Genomic DNA, 19,479 nt, shown 5'->3' on the forward strand with positions numbered 1-19,479 from the left:
GACACCGGCCTTAGGGTCCTTTTACACATGAAGATAAACTTGTAAAAAAAAAAAAAGAGCACCGAATCCCAATCTAGTGAACTTTAAAGGAATTGTCCATTGGTCTCAGCAGTGTATGGCATAATACCAGTGACTGGCTGTGATGATCACATGGCTGTACAGGGAGGCAGTTACCCCTACAGCCATGTGAACAAAGCCCGGCTGTGAGTTCTGGATGGAGCCAGGGATCAAACCAATGATAGGAAATTCTCCAAAATTAAAATTAAATTTTTTTAAAATTAAAAAAAAATATATATATATATATATATATATATATATATATATATATATATATATATATATATATATATATATATATATATATATATATATATATATAAAATAATATTAGTATTTTGGACAACCCCTTTAAATGTTCAGAAGGGAAGCATTGATCTGCAACAATAATCATGTGTTTTTACACAATTTCAATCATTGTTGAGATTACCTGCCACATGTAAGGCCACTCTCACACAGGCAGTTTTTTACAGTGTAATACACGTTTTTCGTGTACGCATAATATGCAGTACTAAAGCTCCTTGTATTTTAACGGGCTCTCCTCACTAGAGTTTTAGGACTGCGAATTTTCCACTTGCAAAATTGCATGCATGTCCTATTTTTGGTGTTTCAGCACGTATTTTATGCACTAGATCACCCAATAAAATGAATGGGGTGCATAAAAAAGGCAGTAAATACACAATTGCAAGCGTAATACTATGTTTTACTGCGTTTTGTACGCTGGCTACTATGTCACTGTGAAGGGGAAAACAATCGCGACATCAGCTTGCCTGCATTGTTACTGCGCAAAAATCCGCAGTGCAAACGCGTACAAAAACTCTGCACGCAGTAAAACGCAGCGTTTACAGCCACTTGTGGGAGAGTGGCCTTACAATTAGCAGATGCTCGTTTACATGACTATCTACACCAAGCAACAATTTTAAGATTATCATAAAATAGTCACAACAAAAAGAGTGAATTCTCGCTGATGATGTAATAGCTGCACGCCATCACACTGGCTAATGGCTGGGAACCTTTGCTCAAAATAACCCTTTTAAAACACATGATAATCACTGTATGAAAAGGCCTAAGGCTTGAAGCAGTCATAAACCCATCAGCAGCCTGACATACTAGTCTAATCTAACCTGGTCTTATTACTCTCATAGTATAAAAAGAGATCGAGGTCTAAAATGACAAAGTTCACTGGAAGGAATATAAATAGCTGCATCACTCGTAGAATTTAGAGCAGCATTCTGCATCAAGAAAAAGGAGAACTTCTAGTCCTTCTTGGCTTCCTTTGGGTCCTTGCGAGGAGCAGTCTTGATGGAGTTCCACACTTCGGTGTAAAGCAATGTACCCACAAACACTAATAAGGTGCCAATCCAGTGCCAGGAGGTAAAAGAGTTATTGAAGTATAGAATGGAGAAAATGAGGCTTAGGAATTTCCGCAATGTTACAACGAGGGTGACAGTGAGGGAAGGGCATTCTGTAGTGAGAATGAAGACTCCACGGATGCATACATATCTTGGTAAATGTGTTAAGGCAAACTGATGGTTTTCAATTCCCAATCATTGTTACAAAGACCTGTATAAAGCATCGGACATTGATTTGCAGGAATGATGCCATCCAATAGGTGGCGCTGCAGAGGTTTGTGCCATCTTCCTTATTGGCAAATATTTCCCAGGGGAGCATGCATAGCCTTATAAGATCTCATTTCCACAGCAAATGCGGATTTTTCATGTGGCTATCCGCAGCAGATTCACTGCAGATAGTCGTTAAAAGGGCTTTTTATCGCTTGCAGGAGATCGCGGATTGCGTTTTTTTCCTGTGTACGCGGATGCACAGCGGATCATCCATGCGGAAAAAATCTGCAGCCCCACCTCCCTAATTGATTTTAACCTTTAAATCCGCAGTGAATCCGCAAATGCACTGCAGATCCTAAGCTCCCATAAAGATGAATGGGGCCAAATCTGCACATCATCCGCGATAAATGAAGCATGCTGCAATTTATTATCTGCAGGTGTTAAATGGAGTGCGGATGCCCCATGCTTCTCTATGGGCGTCTTGAACTGCAGATCGCCCGCACGGATTTTGTAAAGCCCCATGTCCACTTGCACGCACGGATTCCACTGCTGAATCCTGCAGCGGAATCCAGCTGTGCCGCGGACATTTGGAGGGGGGGGGGAGGGGAGGGGGAGTTTTCTTACCTCTCCGGCTCCAGCGCGGATCACCTCTGCGATGGCTGGATCTTCTTTCTTCAGCACAGCAGATGCGTCCAGACATGCTGTACGCATGCACAGTGCATTTTTTTTTGCATCTTGCTTTCCGGCGGATCCACAACACAGCCAAAATCATAGCTGTGGCTATGCTGCGGATATGACAGCTTCCATTGACTTCAATGGAAGCCGTCCCGCAGGATCCGCATTGAAAAATGGAGCATGCTGCGATTTCTTCCCGCGCGTGCAATCCGCATGCTTTAAACTGCCCTGCGGATGCTAATGCATCCCTATGGGCGCAGATTTTATAATTAAAATCTGCACATGGACATTGGGCCTAAATCACATCGACGCCTGGACATTAGGCGCAAGTCTCCTCACTCGCCTTCCAGTTGCTCTCCTTAAGGAGTGATGATACCCCTCCCAACTCAAGGCAAACCGAACAGCAGGACCACCGATATTCTTACAAGAGCCTACGTTATACACTTAACTCAGCAAAGGTAGAACAGTCCATTTTAACTGTAGATTTATACTGCGGCATCACCTCATCGGATACAGATTTAGGAGATTAAAGCAACATTTAGCAAGAGCATTCTTCACCTGCAGACCTGCTGTTATCGGACATGAAGTGTATAAAGGATACTGAGTGATAACATTCATAAGAAGATAAAAGCACATGATCGGCATCTGGACTCCCAGGAGAGGCAGCTGGAACAGTTCTGGAATGCAAGGAACATGAGCAGTTCAGTCTCAGCTTAAATTAAATGGATGCCTACTATATGCTTTGTTTCCCATATGTAATATACGCACATACAGTCACATCAAGCACACTAATATCACACACATGTAGGAGGACAAGTATTTTACTCTAAAATACACAAAAATATTAAAGAAAAATTCTACTTTTGCACTAAAAACTTTACCCCTTAGTGACAAGCCTATTTTTTGCCTTAAATAATACAAGAATTGCCCCGGGTCACACAGACAAACAAAAGTTGCCACAAGGCAACCAAGAGCCTATTGATTATGACCCTCCCAAAGGAAAAAGACTTTTGCAGCATCTACAGACCTGTTATTTTCCCTGATGATGCCTAGTTAGGTGAAACATAAATGTTATGTATTACTTCGGGAGGGGATGGGGGTCAAAACCAACAGGTTTTTGATTGCCTTCTGGATCAGCACAATGACTGCGCTAGAAAGTTCATAGAATTTTTAATATTTTTCCACAAAAAAACACGCATTTTTAAAGAAAGAAAAAAAAACAAATAAATTGAGTTGCCGCATTCCAAGACGCATAACATTTTTTATTTTTCTGGCAATGGAGCTCTGTGTAGTTTGTATTGGTACAGTTTTGGGGTACATGTGACTTTTGGATGCTTTTTGTGTATTTCGGGAGGTGAAGAAAATAAAAATAGCAATTCTGGCATAACTTTTCAAAATCATCTTTAGGGCATTCACCGTGCACAATAAACAGAATATTGAAAGCGCTGCAGAATACGTTGGCGCTATACAAATAAAGATAATTATTATGAATATATTTTCATTGTCTGGGTCATCACAAATGCAAAAATACCCATTATGTGCTGCTTTAAATTTTGGGGGTTATTTAATCAATTTAAAAAGGGGGTTTGTAGGAAAAAAGGTATATTTTTTTCAAACTGAATTAGTTTTTTTTTCAATTGAGCTTCATTGAACTTTGACACAGTTTTTTCATCCCTGAAGAAGACTTGCAAGTATTCAACAGCCTATTGAGGATTACCAGAGATGGGGTCTAGTAGGCTGGGTTACATGGCAGATATGGGGGCCTTTGTCAGGTTTCTGGCTGCCATGGGAACCCATTGGTACCTCGCAATTGCACTGCGGGGGTGTCGAGTGAGAGAAGGACTCCCTGTCATCTGCTTACATGGTTCAATTACTATTAATTGTGGCATATAAGGGGTTAAATTAAAAAAATAATAAGTGTTTTTTTAACATTAGAAAAGTCCCGTTAACTTTTTTGCTATAAAATTGCATGTAGCAGCAATGCAATGCTACATTTGTCCCAAGAAAAAAAAAAAAAAGCATCACCGATGCTACAAAATCGTGTGTACATCGCAGAGATATCGCTGTCGTCTGGGTGTAAGCAGCTTTACAGCAATAGAGAAGATATGTTGATAATATATAAACAGAGTGTAATGAAAATAACTAAATAGTTGTATCTATTTTAGGGCTCATTCACACAGCCGTATGTGTACAACGCTGCCAGTATCTCACAACATAGTAGCATCGCAGCCCGTTTGCTCTACCTGCAGAGATGATGTACGGGCTGCAAATGGAGCTTCGCATTGCTGGGGTTCTGAAGTCACGGACATGCGCAGTGTGACTTTTTTTTCTCATTTCAATTCTGCACAGAGTGGGGCTGCCAATTAAGCGCTGTCCATTCGCAGGCAGTACGAAGGGGCAGTGTTTCAATACGGAAACGCAGAGAAATAGAGCATGTTGTGTTTTATGTCTCTTGCGTTTTATATACAGCTCCAGCGCAGGTGTAAATGGTAGAATGAGGACTAAAGAGACTTTCATTGCCTCCATTCACCACGTGCTATGCATGGGAAATACACGTGCATAATACGTGGTGACCATACACCCATGTGAATGAGCCCTAACAATAATGCATGTTATCGCACTAGGCAACCATCATATTCTCCTGATTTTACAAGCCAAGTAAATGTCAAAAAACAAGACAGGACTAAAAGAAGATGGATCTAATTTAGAAGGTTTCTCTTAAGTGTTGTATGCGGCCAGAAGACCTGGTAAAACGGGTGTACTCACCACTCTGGGAGAACATCACCGCATGGTTGTATATGTCCGGAGCTAAAAGCAGGAATCCAGGTAGGGGTAATGCATGCTGAGGGCAGGACGACAACCGGAAAAATTAGACAGAAACTCATTAACTGAACTCCACTTCTAGTCAGGTCACATAGGTTACAAAAACTCAGCTCTATGACTTCTATATTTCCTAAAACTAATTTCTGCATTACTTGCTTTCCAGTTTAAGGTTAGGTCACCTGTCCTGAATCGGTATTCTGATGAAGCACCACATGACCTGTGATGTCACTAGGTCTTGAGACCCCATTTACATCCTAGGTACATCAGCCCAGGCCTGTATAAAGGAGGTCACCAATGACACTTCATTTCAAGGGAAGGTCATTGGCTGTATCGATCGCGTGGATAAATAAGAGCATCACTACTGTAGACAATGTAGACGCAGATCGCCTGCCCTCCTGTACATATCACCATCCCTTTCACGGTCACCAACATTAAAAAAAAAAAAAAGAAATCTGCAAACTTTTTTGTGTAGGGTTTGTGCTCTGAACACCAAGTCGTAGATTGTAAGCCTGCAAACAAGGCTCTCGTTTTTATTTTGGAACACTGTATGCTACTGTATAGGTTCGCGGAAAATGTCGTCACTCGATAAATAATGATTATTAATAATTTGGATGTTTCATCAGGACAGCATTTTTATAAGGATACTGTCATTTATATACAGGGGGTGTAATACATTACAAAGGATCTGTCATCTCTCCCAACACGGCTATTTTAGTAAATACTTATACCCCCTGTAACAATTCTGGGGCATCTTTTTTTAGAATTCTGTTTTGTGCCATTCTTCTGTTATTGTTCCTAGAAATTAATGAGTTACCATTTGGGGTGTCCCAGTACAGTCTCACGTTGTCCAATCCGTGCTGACAATACAGACTGTAGAGACACACCTCTTTGTCAAGCAGAATGGTAACACCCAGTTGTCCATTCATTCATATATTTCTAAAAGGAACAGTACAAATCAGAGTTATAAGAAAACATGCTACAGAATTATTGTTTTATGGAGAATACATTTATTTGCTAAAAAACCCCACGAAAAACAAACAAAAAAAAACCCCATGTCATAAGAGGCGACAGTTCCTCCAAGTCACAAAGATCCAGTCTCTAGCTCGGTGACAGATCATCTCAAAATGATTCTTGTACAGTGTACTGAACAGTAGTGTCCCCTTTAAATTGGAAATGCTGGAGTACACGTTAATCCTTTCCCGTATTTCCACATGTACGTCACAGAAAAGCCCATGCCTGTACGTTACCGGATCTATACCATGTCAGCACTGAAGTCTGCGCCATACATCAGTGCTGAGTCGACAGGCAAACTGATTAAAAATAAAACGACTTCACAACTTCAGATCCTCCCCGGCACTAAACCGATTGTTGAGAAGCCAGGGATTTTTGTAATGACTTATGAAAATAGGTACATTTTTTACAACAAATTAAAGGCATTTTCCAAGACTCAAATATTGATGACCTGTCGTTGGGAAAACCCCTTTAAGAAGATCGGAACCTGAAAACTCCCCCTGACGCAAATATGTGCATTTTGGTTGCGGCCCCACTGCTTTGTTTTAATTCCTAACCCATGAAGTAATCACGTGTATCTGTTGTCTATTATTACAATAGCCAGATTTGTTTTCCTATACACGGCCTCTTTACACTTGCTATGTAACCCTCCATTATGCTTTCTTTAGGAGAGGATTATTGTTAAACTTGAACATTTCCATCCGCTCATTAACAGTGATTAATATGAAGTGTTTCTTTCAGACACTTACATTATAAAATAAGGCTTCTTTTGAATGTTTCCCATACTCCTTATAAAGCGTTTCCTGGAAAATCCCCATTCTGGCAGACAGCAAGAGAGCAAAGGTCAGAGCAGCGATCCCTGTGGGACACAGCAGAAGCATTACAACAGGATCCGAAAAATATTAATTATGCCACATTTTACGTCTTATATTTACATTCCTAACGAAATTCTGCTCCAAGTGTGTTTAATTGTAACTGTCATTTATTTTAATGTAAAAGTCGTTGTAATTAGGCGTTTAGTCATTCACGACCCTCGGCGACCCTCCATTTTTTTTGTTTTTGCATTGCAATGTAAGAGTACAGGCAATTTAAAAAAGTATCATCCCAAAATCTAAAGTTGCCCTCCATCCACAAGATGATCACAAGTCCCCACAATCATAACTTTATGCCTGTGGGGATCTCATCGTTGAGCTCCACCGATCTGACGAATGGGTGGTCTCATATCCCCCTCTTCTCATGACTGTGAGGATACTTCTCCAACCTGCAGTGACGTCACACTGAATGGAGCAAATACTAAGTATGGGGCTGAAGGAAATTGCTGAGTGATTGTATTTTGGTTGTCTTTGAAAGTGAATGGAACAACACCGTACATGCACTGCCATAAGCTCCAGTCAATCTCCTCCTCGCTACAGAGGATGCATTAAGTTTGCAATGAGGATGGGGGACACAGGATCCCCATGCTCAGGATTGATAGGGGTTTCAAGTCTCACAATCCGTATTTAGCTGCAGACACTGAATACAACTACTAAGTATGGGGGGCGGCTGATCTTCAGTGCCTGCAGCCAGCTTGTTAAACCTCCCTGCGTACTGGGACAGCATGCAGAGGGATGACTGAATATGGGAAGGGGCAATTACAAAACAGACCATTAACGGTGCTAACCCTTTGCACCGCCCTCGGCTGCCCGGACTTTCAGTGCTGTCATTGTAAGCGGTTTTGAATACTCCCTGCCAATCTTCAGCTTGCTGTCCCCCTCTCCCCACTCCCTTCTCCCTCTCCTCTCTACCAGTTTCACTCTTCTGTTCTCCACCAGGTCTGCTTCTGCCTCCACATTCTGGGACCAGAGATTTTGACTACAAATTCATAGTAAGGCTAACTGCGCACAGCCGGGCGTGATATCGAGCTAGGCAAAGTGCGTTTTACCTGTAGATGCAAGGTGATTTTCAGGCAAAAGTGCTTTGCATCGTTTCTGTAAGATACCAATCCTCTCATGTGCGATACAGTATCGGAAAGGTTTTCCATTAATTTCAATGGCAAATCTCGCATCACATGGGCATCACACGGCATACAGTGTATTTAAGATCCCATTGACGATGTGTCCCAATGGGCGATGCGTTTTTAAAAGCGCAACAAAAAACAGGATATTCCACGATTCCTCAGCATCACTGAGGGAACACATCCATCATGTGTATGACTCCATCTCAGAAGAATGGAGTTCATATTCACACAAGTTTTGTGAGTCGCACAATGCGTGATATTCTCGCCCGTGTGAAACCAGCCTTAGTGCTGTATATTATGTTTTTTCTCACATAACATTCACCCCAATCATATACCAGCGACTGCTACAAATTAAGCGTCTCTACTCATTTATTTCACAATATAAACACATCAATACTTTAGATCAAGTTCTATTGTAAGAACATTGTAATAGCTGCATCACTTCACCACCACAACCTGACATGCAACACGAATATATTTGTTTCAACATACAGGAATTACCTTCAATTAGGCATCTTAACTAGAGATGAGCGAGCATACTCGCTAGGGACAATTGCTTGATTGCTTGATCGAGCCTGCTCGGAAGAAAAGGTTCGGCTGCCGACGCGGGTGACAGGTGTGTTGCGGCCATGAGCGGGGGGGGGGGGGGGGGGCAGGTACTCGCAAGTATGCTCGCTCATCTCTAATCTTAACACTTTTTTTTTTTAAGCATTCAATCATGTTGGTTTGGTATTTGTTTAATTGTGCATTTCTGCTAAATTGGCCTTGTTGGCTGTGTTTAATGCTCTCCAATAGGGTTTCACAGCGGATAGATATGCAATTGTCAAACCCCTGTATAATGTTCAGAACATTACAGTCTGTTTATACATTATATTTGTTTTTCATGTTTACCATTTGGTCATGTAAATTTTCTTTATTTCCTTTTCATTATTAATTTCATTTTTTTCCTGTGCTTATTCACTCCCCATCTTGTTCTATACTATGTTCTTTGGCTTTCATCACCTTGATTTTAGTATTCACCCAGCTGTCTAATGAAGAGGTCTGCAAATCACGAAACATGTTACCCTGCTGGTTTTAAAAGTCAAGTATCATCCTTCCAATTCCCACCATTGTCTCTATGCCGCTTCTACATTCAAATCTATAAAACAGGTCGTCCTAGTTGGGGGTTTTTTTGACCGTTCCTCATCTGGCTGAAATTGTGTCAGGGGATCCTTGCTAATCAGACCTTTCTGGATAGGCCATCGATTCCTAATATAGGTAAATGACTACAGAGTGCCCGTACCTAAAAGCCACCAGAGAAAGGAGGCCAAGCCATCTTCTTCATTGGATATTGACTGGGAAGCCTAAAAAAAGAAGAAAGGATTAATACTATACAGCACACTATATGGCTGATTAAGAATAAAGAAGAAGTCTGATTTTAAGGGTCTGACTACGAAGACCCCATGGAGAGAGAATGGTGATGCCTGGGAAAGTTCCAGCGGACAAGTAGCAGTGCTTTTAGAATCACTGTGCATTAGGACTAATTCATACCTTTGTAATACAACTCCATGCAGGAGCTGTGCGTTTAGTGCCAAAAACAGAATCACATGCTCTGAACAGTTTGGGAAACCTTTCCCTGATGGTAAATGCATAGCTCCTTCAAAAACTCGCATTACAGAGATATAAATAAGCCCGTAAAGTAAATTGGAGTTATGCTAAAGCATGGGGTTCAGAAATAATATACTGCCCCCATAAAGGATTACAATACAAAGACTTCAAAAATAGACATTTATTAAAGAAACCCTGTCCGGTACTTTACACTTCCCTCACTTAATGCCGATTCCAACAGTCTGTCACTTATGGGGCAACGTTGTGTAGTTGTCTTGCACTTAAACAGCAGCTCCCCGCATGACAGAAGTCTGGCTTCTTAGACGCTCGTTTTACGATTCTGCCGCTCGGCCCACCCGCCATGATTGGCATTTTTCTGGCTATTACACTTTGTATTGAGAAAAACCATCAATCATAACAGCTCTTGAATGTGAGAGACCTCGCTCACGCCAGATGCTGCGGAAGCTGGACCTCTGTCATTGTGGCAGCTGCTGCTTCACTATGTTACTGCAAGAAAACTACAACTTTGCCCCATAAGCGAGAGACCGCTGGGATCTACTCGTCTGTCTCTACTTTATCAGGGCAGCAAAAAGTACCTGACAGATTCCCTCTAAATGCGCATTTACACGCAACAATTATAGCTAAAAATTTGTTCAAGCGATGGCATATGAGCGATAATTGTGTGTAAACGCTGTCATCGTTCACTCTTCGGCTGAACAATGATTTTAAGGTGAACTTAAAATCCACTGTTCAGCCGGAGAGAGATAAGAGACCGCATGCTGTGTTCTGCCGGGAGTCAGATTACATATTATTCTGCCAACAGCCCATGCAAGAACAATACAGCTGTGTGCAGAGCTCAAACCACATGATGTGCTCTGCAAACATTTCTCTGGAGGCTCTTTTACATGCATATGAAGGGGATTATGAAAATTAGTGTCCATTAACACTTTATGCAAAATGATCACTAAAACTGTCAAGCTTTCAATCGTTTAAAAGATTGTTTTTGCGTGTAAATGGGCCTTAAGGAATTTAAATTTTTATTGAGCTTGATAAGATTAGAATGTAACTAATTCTTACAAGCCAGTTACTACATGTGAACACCAGTGTACTAAAGAACTACAGATATTGATAGATTGCAAAATACCTTGATCTAGCACTGAGCAGAATTAAGTAATTAACTAATGCTGGGTTCACACTACATTTCAGCGTGCGCTCAACTTTTCCCAACCTGTTCTTTCATTTGAATCACCAAAAACAGCACTCACAACCCTGGACTGAATCATAGGCTTTTGACAGAGACCAATAAGATCACCATTTGACAGTTTTCTTCCCTTACCGTTTATTTTGGAGGACAGAACAGTATAGTCAACTACACTATTCTGTCCTCCAATGTAGACTGAACAGAAGCAAATCAAACAAAAATATTGGTCTCCATTTACGAATGTAAGCCTATGGTATTGTTCGGGGTTCCATGTGAATGCCATTTTCAGAGATTCAGATAGACCTTCAGGACGGAATGGCTGGGAGCACGCTAAACAGTATGAACCTTGCCAAGCATTGCTGCCAGAACCAGCTTTGGGCGAGATGGTAGCCTGTACAAAATTTTATTTGGGTGCAGACCTACAAAAAACACCCCTTCCCTGTCAACTACTTGTATGCTGCAGGCAGCATTGCAGACAGCATCTAAAAGGTTAAACGGCCAGGATCAGAGCTAGCAGGAGGCTGGCTATGTAGGTCAGAAGGGCTCTTGCGGCTGATCTCTCAGGTGCAATTGCAATATCCAGAAAATCTCCATGACACATATCCATTATGGAGCAAGTAGTAACTCCTGTTCATGCTGAATATACAGGTCACGGACAATGACGGGGTTAAAGGATACCTGCAATCACCAAAACTAAGTTATGGTGCTCATAGGATAGGTCTTAAGTAGAGATGAGCGAGCGTACTCGGAAAAGCACTACTCGCTGGAGTAATTTGCTTTATCCAAGTATCGCTGTGCTCGGGTCTGAAGATTCGGGTGCCGGCACGGAGCGGGGAGCTGCAGGGGAGAGCGGGGAGGAACGGAGGTAAGATCTTTCTCTCCCTCTCTCCTGCCCGCTATCCCCTGCTCCCTGCTGCGACCGGTCAGCCACAGCGGCACCCGAATCCTCAGGGACGAGCACAGCGATATTCGGATAAAGCAAATTACTCGAGCGAGTAGTGATTTTCCAAGTACGCTCGCTCATCTCTAGTCTTAAGGAATCAAAAAATGTGCCCTTACACGTTTACCCGGCTCCTTGTGGTTGCGCTGTCACCTGCGAAATTCAAGGTGCGGATAAGTACAACGGACTCATCTCTGCAGACTGTGCAAGTTCATATACATTGTTATCTATGAGATTCTGCAGGCTTTGCACACACTAATTAATCTGCGTACTGTCCACACACCGACACTACGGGTAGCAGCGCAGGTATGGGGAGCATGATAAGTATGTATAGCACATCCCTGTACTCCTTGGGAGCTGTCCTATGAGAACCATAACTTAGTTTATGCTGCTCATAGGTGTTGACAGATTCCCTTTAAATACTGACAGCCAGTACAGTCCATTGCTCCACTTGCTTCTACCTCCGCGCCTTCCTCCTGTTTCTATGCCCCTTCCTTCCAGTCCCTGCTCTCCAACTGCCTGGGACCATCTGAAATCTGCCTGTTGGAACTGCTTCCCTTGCTTGGGGCAGAAGGGAGACCCCTGTTATGGACGTTCCTGCTGCCTGAAAACACCAGGCAAGGAGGAGAAGGATGCGGAGCATCAGGCCAGTGACAGCATAGCACCGAGATGGGGGCTGCATCTATACACTGCTGACGTGACTTCTTCTAATCAGCGTGATGCTGTCAGTCAGTACAAGCGTGGCACCGGCGCCGCCTTCAATGGCACAGAACGCCTATCCCAAAGGCCAGCCCCGACTGCTACTCACATTAGTTTATGCCTGGGACAAACGCACAGTAATAGTTCGATAGATTCATTTTTTTTTTTTAAAGAACAAACAAGTGTACAATATTTTAGATAAAAAGATGACGTTTACCACTTGTTTTGCAGACATCAGTGTGCAAATAAAGATCCCAATAGACACCAGTGCAATGGACAGGTACTTGGAAGTGCTATACCTGAAAAGGAAATTTGTGAAGTGATCATTTCAAACACAATATGAAACAGAAAACTGACAAGTACACCAAGAGAAAAGGCGCCTCTGGTGCGACGACTGCAAGCGACAGCGAAGACTCATCCTCCACCTTCCCCTCCCGTCTGCTGTGTATGCATATTTGTGAGCGGCAAACAAAACGCATCACTTGAAATGGCCAATTAGTTTCAGAGGTGTTCTTTTTCCGGGGGAATTCCACAGCGGATTACCTTGCATAGTGTGCACACTTCAGTTCTATGGGGACCTTTGGTGCCAAATGAGCAGAAAAGTAGAGCATACAGCGTTGGTTTTTTTTTGTGTAACTGAATTGAGCGTGCAAAATAAGGAAGTTTTCACATGCAAATACACCCGTGAAGAGATGTACTGTGACACACTAGCTAATTAATCAGGATTTAGTCTAGCTAGCTACAAGGTACCAGCTGCTAACTGTCTGTGGTTACAAGTGCCGATGGCGGCTCCTTACCATTCTGATACATAATCCACTACCATCGCTGCTTCTTTCCCCCTTTGGCCCGCATCTATTGGCGAGAACAGCAGTAAGAGGAAATGAATTATGCGTCAGAAGGGAGCCGGGTCGCCCAGCACAGCAAGGAGCCAGCGTCAGCACTAGCCACAAGCAGGTAGTTAGCAGCCCGAACTTTGTAGTTAGGTAGAGTAAATCTTGATTAATTAGTAGAGATGAGCAAGCGTACTCGGAAAAGCACTACTCGCTCGAGTAATTTGCTTTATCCGAGTATCGCTGTGCTCGTCCCTGAAGATTCGGGTGCCGCTGCGGCTGACAGGTGAGTCGCAGCGGGGAGCAGGGGAGAGCGGGCGGGAGAGAGGGAGAGAAAGATCTCCCCTCCGTTCCTCCCCGCTCTCCCCTGCAGCTCCCCGCTCCATGCCGGCACCCGAATCTTCAGACCTGAGCACAGCGATACTCGGATAAAGCAAATTACTCCAGCGAGTAGTGCTTTTCCGAGTACGCTCGCTCATCTCTATTAATTAGCTAAACAGTGTGTGTGACTACGTCCTTTTTTTCCCCCTGATGTAACTTGGATTTAAATGGGTTGTCTAAGGTTATCTAATCTTATCCGTGGGTCGTGTCTGGTATTGCATCTCTGCTTCCATTCACTTCAGTGGAGCTGAGCTGTATAACCACACGCAACCCTATGGAAAACAGTGGCGCTGTGTATGGAAGAACCCAGGACAAGCCCTTTAACATATTTCTAAGCCATCCACCAGCTATAAACATGATGTTATACATCTTTCAGCCTACTGCCAATCTGTCTGACAGATTTTGCAGATATCTCAATCCTCCCAACAGTACAGCATACTGGGGCACAAAGTATAGAAAGTAAAAAACTTACATTTTAATAAAGAAATTGCAAAAATAATTTTTAGGTTAAAATACATGGATTAAAAGAAAAAAAAAAAAAAAAAAGTCAGTGCAGGTGCCTATAGCCTTTCAGCAGAAGCATCCCACTTAAGTGATTGTACCTTTTTTTGAGGATAATTATACCAAGGATCATATTTGCGATCAACGAACCCTAAAAAAGAAACCAAAACCTTATGAACAATACGTCCCGACTCCCGCGGCACGGCTGTGGGGTATAATGCATTGCAAAGTAAAGGATTTCATTTGTTTTGTTTTTTTGTAGAATTCACTGAATAAGTTTCACCAACATAAGTTTGCATCGTACTCAGATCCCAGATCTGGTCCCAAGCAGGGATCATAAACGGTTTTATGATCTATGGAACAACTGCAGAAACAGATCTATTACCCATGACAGTAATGGATTCCATGACAACGCATGTGAATGGGTTCTAGAAAACCATAACCTGATTCACATGAAGATGACAAAAAGCTGCCTGCGTTTGTGAGCGTGCTGAGGAATTCCGCATGATGCCACTGATGCATCACAGACCGCACTCCGTGCTACGTCATGCAAAACCTGCTGCTAAATCATGACCATTTTGCAAAAGAGATGAGGCCATTGAGAGCCTGGCCTACGGATGCTATTACATGAACCTGGTGACTGCTTAATCTTTCTTTCTGTACTCTAAAAGCCTTTTTTTCCAACAGTGTTTACCTTGCAGTATAAGTAATATGTTAAATTAATTCTGCAGGTCAGGACGATTACATAACAAATTCATATAGTTTAATATCTTGATACTTTTTCAAACTCCCCCCCCCCCTTCCCCATTAGCTGTCTGGTTTGAAGTTTTTTTTTATTTTTCAGGATAAATTCAACTTTTTAAGGGCTTATTTCAACGTGCGTATATCGTCTGGGTTTTCACGCCCGGCTTATATACGCTGTCTCTTTGCAGGGGAAAGAGGCAGGCTGGGAGGGGAGCAGCACACTGAGCTGCTGCCCCCTCTCCGCTATTTGCAGTGGGAGGGGGCGGGGCTGGAACTTAGCTCCACCCCATCACACCCCTCCCATTGCAAACAGTGGCGAGGGGCAGAGAGGGGGCGGGAGCTTCATGCACTGCTCCTGGCCCATCCTGCCTGATCCCCTTGCAGAGAGGGACAGCGTATATCGGCCGAGCATGAAAACCTGGACAATATACGGACGTCGGAATAAGCCCTAAGTCAGTAACATTTGGAGAGCCATATGACTTTTTGATCACTTTGTATTGTTTTTTGTGAGGCGAGATATACAAAATTAGCCATTTCTTTCACAGCATGCAACGTGCGGGTTAAATAGTGTACTAACTTTTTTGTGGGTCATTACAAACACAGTGATACCAGACTTCTAATGATTTTTATTTTTTTTTAAGAAATAGTAATAGGGGAAAGTTGGAGTTTTAACAATTTTATTTTTCTTTATTTTTCTAACACATTAACTTTTTATTTTTGTCCTACTATGGAACTTCCATATCTCTACCTTTGGGGTTTCTTCTAATACTTGAATATAGCAGTGAATTATAGTGCCTATGAAGCTCAACCAGAGGCCAAGCGTCATAGGCCACCACACATGGCAGACCCCAAGGCCATCTTCAAACCTTCGGGTGCCATGGTAACCCATCGAGACCTGGTAATCACATCTCGGGGGTCTGATGGGTGACAGAGAAAGCACCCTCCTTCAGCCTTTTACATGCCATGGTTGCATTGAATGCAGCATGTAAATGGTTAAACAGCAGAGATCGTCTTTTTCTCTAGTCCCCGCTGTTTGAGAAAGTGCCAGCCTGCAGTCCAAAGGCAGAGCACATACTTCTAATGCAGCGCTGTAAAAAGACACATGCATCAGAATAAGGCCTCTTAACGGGCACCATAAAAGGTGTACGGGCAATCATTAAGGACAGAATGTTCTCTTACATACAGAAGAGTACATGAAAGCCAGGTTGGACAAGACACCTGTTTAATAAGATTCAGTAATATTACAGACATTGTGATTCACAATACACCTTGATGAGCAGTGATAAATCACTTCCCAAGAACAAGACTATAAAACTGCCCTCCTTTCTTCTACTCACCGATCTAAATATCATGTGAAGCGGCATTGAGATATTGAGGTTGAGTGCATAGTTATTCACCACGCTGACCGTAAAAAACATGGTCACCATGATAACATAGTACCTAGAAAAAAGAAAGGAGTATATAGTGAATACATTTGCCTAGCAGAACTGAGAAATCAATATACTGCAAGAACGACACAAGGACAATTCACCTGATCGGAATGGCGGGCCGCTTCCTTCCAAAATTTGCCTGGAAGATGAACCCTTCTGCCGCTATAAACAAGAACTGAACAAACGTCACTATGTTTCCACATCCGGGGAACTTCCTAGAAACAAAAGAAAGATTGTTGCAGTACCAAAGTATTAATGCATATTATTAACACAGATGAATCCCACCTCTATAATCACAGCTTTCTACCATGAGTTCAGGCGCCGATCCGCAAATGGAATTTGCCCTGTCAATGGGCAAAATCCACCTGCGGAATTCCGATTTATAAACCAGCACTTCTGCATCAAGAAGTGACATGTTTTTAGAGGCTAATTAGAACGAAGTGGCAATCACTAGATCAGCCCATCCCCTCCATGAATAGTGCTGCGGCCCAGCCCATTCACTTACATTGCCAGACCTGGAGCACCAGGCTCGCCCACAAATGTAACAAGCGTTTGCCACTATGGTATGGGCTGTGTTCACACAAGGCATCATTCAGCAGTCTGATCCTCTATAGCCACAATCAGGTGTAGCTCTTATACAGAGAAAGCTTCATGAATGAACGCTGCACTGAACTGACGCCTTAGACCAGCTCTTATACCATTCTTCTCTGAAGCTGCCCATAGACGAAAAATAATGGCAGCACACCTACACACAGCTGTCAGTGAGGACAAGGGGCAGACAGGCTGGACCTCTCCCCCGATTGAGCTCCGATTCCAAATTGGATTGAAAGGGACTTTTAGTTACCCGTGTTAAAGGGTTTCCCAGGATGTCACTAGTGATGGCCTATCATCAGGACAGGTGACCAATATCAGATAAGAGGGCGACCCCGCTGACCAGCTGTCTGTAGTGGCGGTTGCACTTGGTTGAGTGCCGCCGCTGTCACTTCAACACATATCAGGCACAGCGTCTTTCATAGCAGCGGTGCCCCGTATAGCAGCCCAATGCCAGTCACTTGAATGGAACTGAGCTGCTCAGGCCACGTGGCTGATGAATGTGAGGTCACATGACCGAGAAAAGGCCACGATGCCCACCGAAACACTGCAGTCTCTCCAATCCACTGATCAGTGGGGATCCCAAGCGGCAGCCCTGCCCCTCGCCGATCAATACTGAAGGCCGCTCCCGAAACCCTTCAAGGTTGGATCCGCATGGGGGGAGATTTTCCATGCATGAAAAATCAACGTAATTATTTCAGCGGGGGCAATCACACGGGAGATTTTTTGTTTTTTTTAACGCAAACCGTCCAAAAAAATAAAAACGTAGCAGGTCCTATTTCTGTACAAAAAACCAAAACAAAAATGGTCATTTGAGGTAATGGGTGCATTTTTAAAATGGATTGCACTGGCATGATGCGAATATGATACGTTTCTACAACATGTAACCATGGGGACCATAACAAATAAAGAGAACCAGGAAGTGCGCAGCCTGGACACGTGAGAATAAGGAAAAAAAAACGATACAAAAACAGATGCAGATCACACTTCAAAAACAACACAATTTAATTCTATTTTCATGCAGAAATGCACAAAAATAGAACAAATCTGACTTTTTTCATTTTTGAACAGATCGCAATCATTAGCGCGAATACAGCTAAATTCCAGGTGATACTACTGCGATGCACAATAAGGCCGCTCTCACACATAGCGCTTTTTACCACGGCCTTCCAAACGCCGCGCTAACCGCGGTACAGCGCTCTCATTGAATTCCATGGGGCCTCGCAGACCTGCTTTTGAACGCGGCGTTAGATTTCCAAGCGCTGTCTCATCTATTTTCGCACGTTTTAAAGCAACTGATCCCCCATCACAATGATGAGGAGCTTTAAAAAGTGGTCAGATGCCGTGACATGCGCTCAAATGCACCACTTATTATCAGGACCACAGAGAAGTCACCTTCCGCCAGCAGGGCGGCGCTATACACTGCAGACACTGTATGGGACAACTAGATGCTACAGCCCTGTGCTCGTCAGTATCTACAACACGGCATCTCCTGCTCTACACCGCCTTGCCTGAGCTCAGCAGGGGGCGCCACAGAGCCGGCACAGATAATGAATCAGCCGCTGCTCCTCACCTTGCCAAAAGTTCTAAAAATACCACATTACTGCAGCAACCGGAGAACACCAGGCCCACGGCCAGCGCGGGATGCATGGCAACACGTGACCCGAGCTACTCCGACACCGGCTCTTCATACAACACCCACGGCGGGCTCCCTGGCCGCTATCCGGCTGAAATTAGTAGAAGCGGCCAAATCGGAGCGACACGTCCGTCCACACCGCGCTGCCTCCTGGGAGTTGTAGTTCAGTGCTACGTAGACGCCGTTCCCGTCTACCACAAAGAAAACTACAAATCCCAACAAGCACTGCGCATGCGCCTCACACTGTACTACGTCGGCACTCGGCTGCCGGATGAGCTGTTGGTAATCGTAAGGGAGACGAAAGAGAAATTCAAAACCCCCGGGGAGAGGGGTGCAGTCACTGCTGGCTGTGTCAGGGCCGGCTGCTGCTTCAGCTTCCTCAGAGCTCAGTGTTCTCATTCATTGGTTATTGGAAAGCAGAATGTGGACATGTCACAGAAGCCTGGCGAACCGTTGACATACATGTCAGGCGACATTTACATGGGTGTATGGAGGGGCACTTTTAAAGCCCTATAGTGTTGTGGAGCAGCGTCCGAGCACAGGGATGATGCGGGGAGTGCGGGGCGGTAGACCCATAGGGGCGCCGAGACATTCGTCTACAATATACGCAATAATCCAACCGAATTCCAAAGTTGGTCAAAACAGATGATTGTAGCCAAAACATTATGGTAAGGCCAGTTACACCTGGGGGGATTTAAATTGTAGAATAGAATAGTACATGTCATTGCCGTATTCAGTACACAGATGGGGTGTCCAATGCAAGTTACGCCGAGAATCTTTAAATCACCCACGTGTGTGTAGCCTGAGGCCACGGC

General features: G+C 43.5%; 1 protein-coding gene across 1 annotated transcript; it reads right to left on the reverse strand.

The window, feature by feature from the left end:
• Window positions 1-399: 399 nt before the first annotated feature.
• SLC35B4 (solute carrier family 35 member B4) lies at window positions 400-18,790 on the reverse strand. Its single transcript, XM_066589918.1, has 10 exons — window positions 18,602-18,790; window positions 16,539-16,652; window positions 16,345-16,447; window positions 14,365-14,414; window positions 12,769-12,850; window positions 9,407-9,467; window positions 6,878-6,987; window positions 5,061-5,136; window positions 2,896-2,971; window positions 400-1,560 (listed from the first exon to the last, which is right to left on the reverse strand). Exons 1-10 carry the CDS (start codon window positions 18,676-18,678, stop codon window positions 1,314-1,316), a joined length of 996 nt encoding a protein of 331 aa, XP_066446015.1. The 5' UTR covers window positions 18,679-18,790; the 3' UTR covers window positions 400-1,313.
• Between the last annotated feature and the right edge of the window lie 689 nt (window positions 18,791-19,479).

The sequence above is a fragment of the Eleutherodactylus coqui genome, chromosome 2 (assembly GCF_035609145.1).
Source record: "Eleutherodactylus coqui strain aEleCoq1 chromosome 2, aEleCoq1.hap1, whole genome shotgun sequence".
NCBI lineage: Eukaryota > Metazoa > Chordata > Amphibia > Anura > Eleutherodactylidae > Eleutherodactylus > Eleutherodactylus coqui.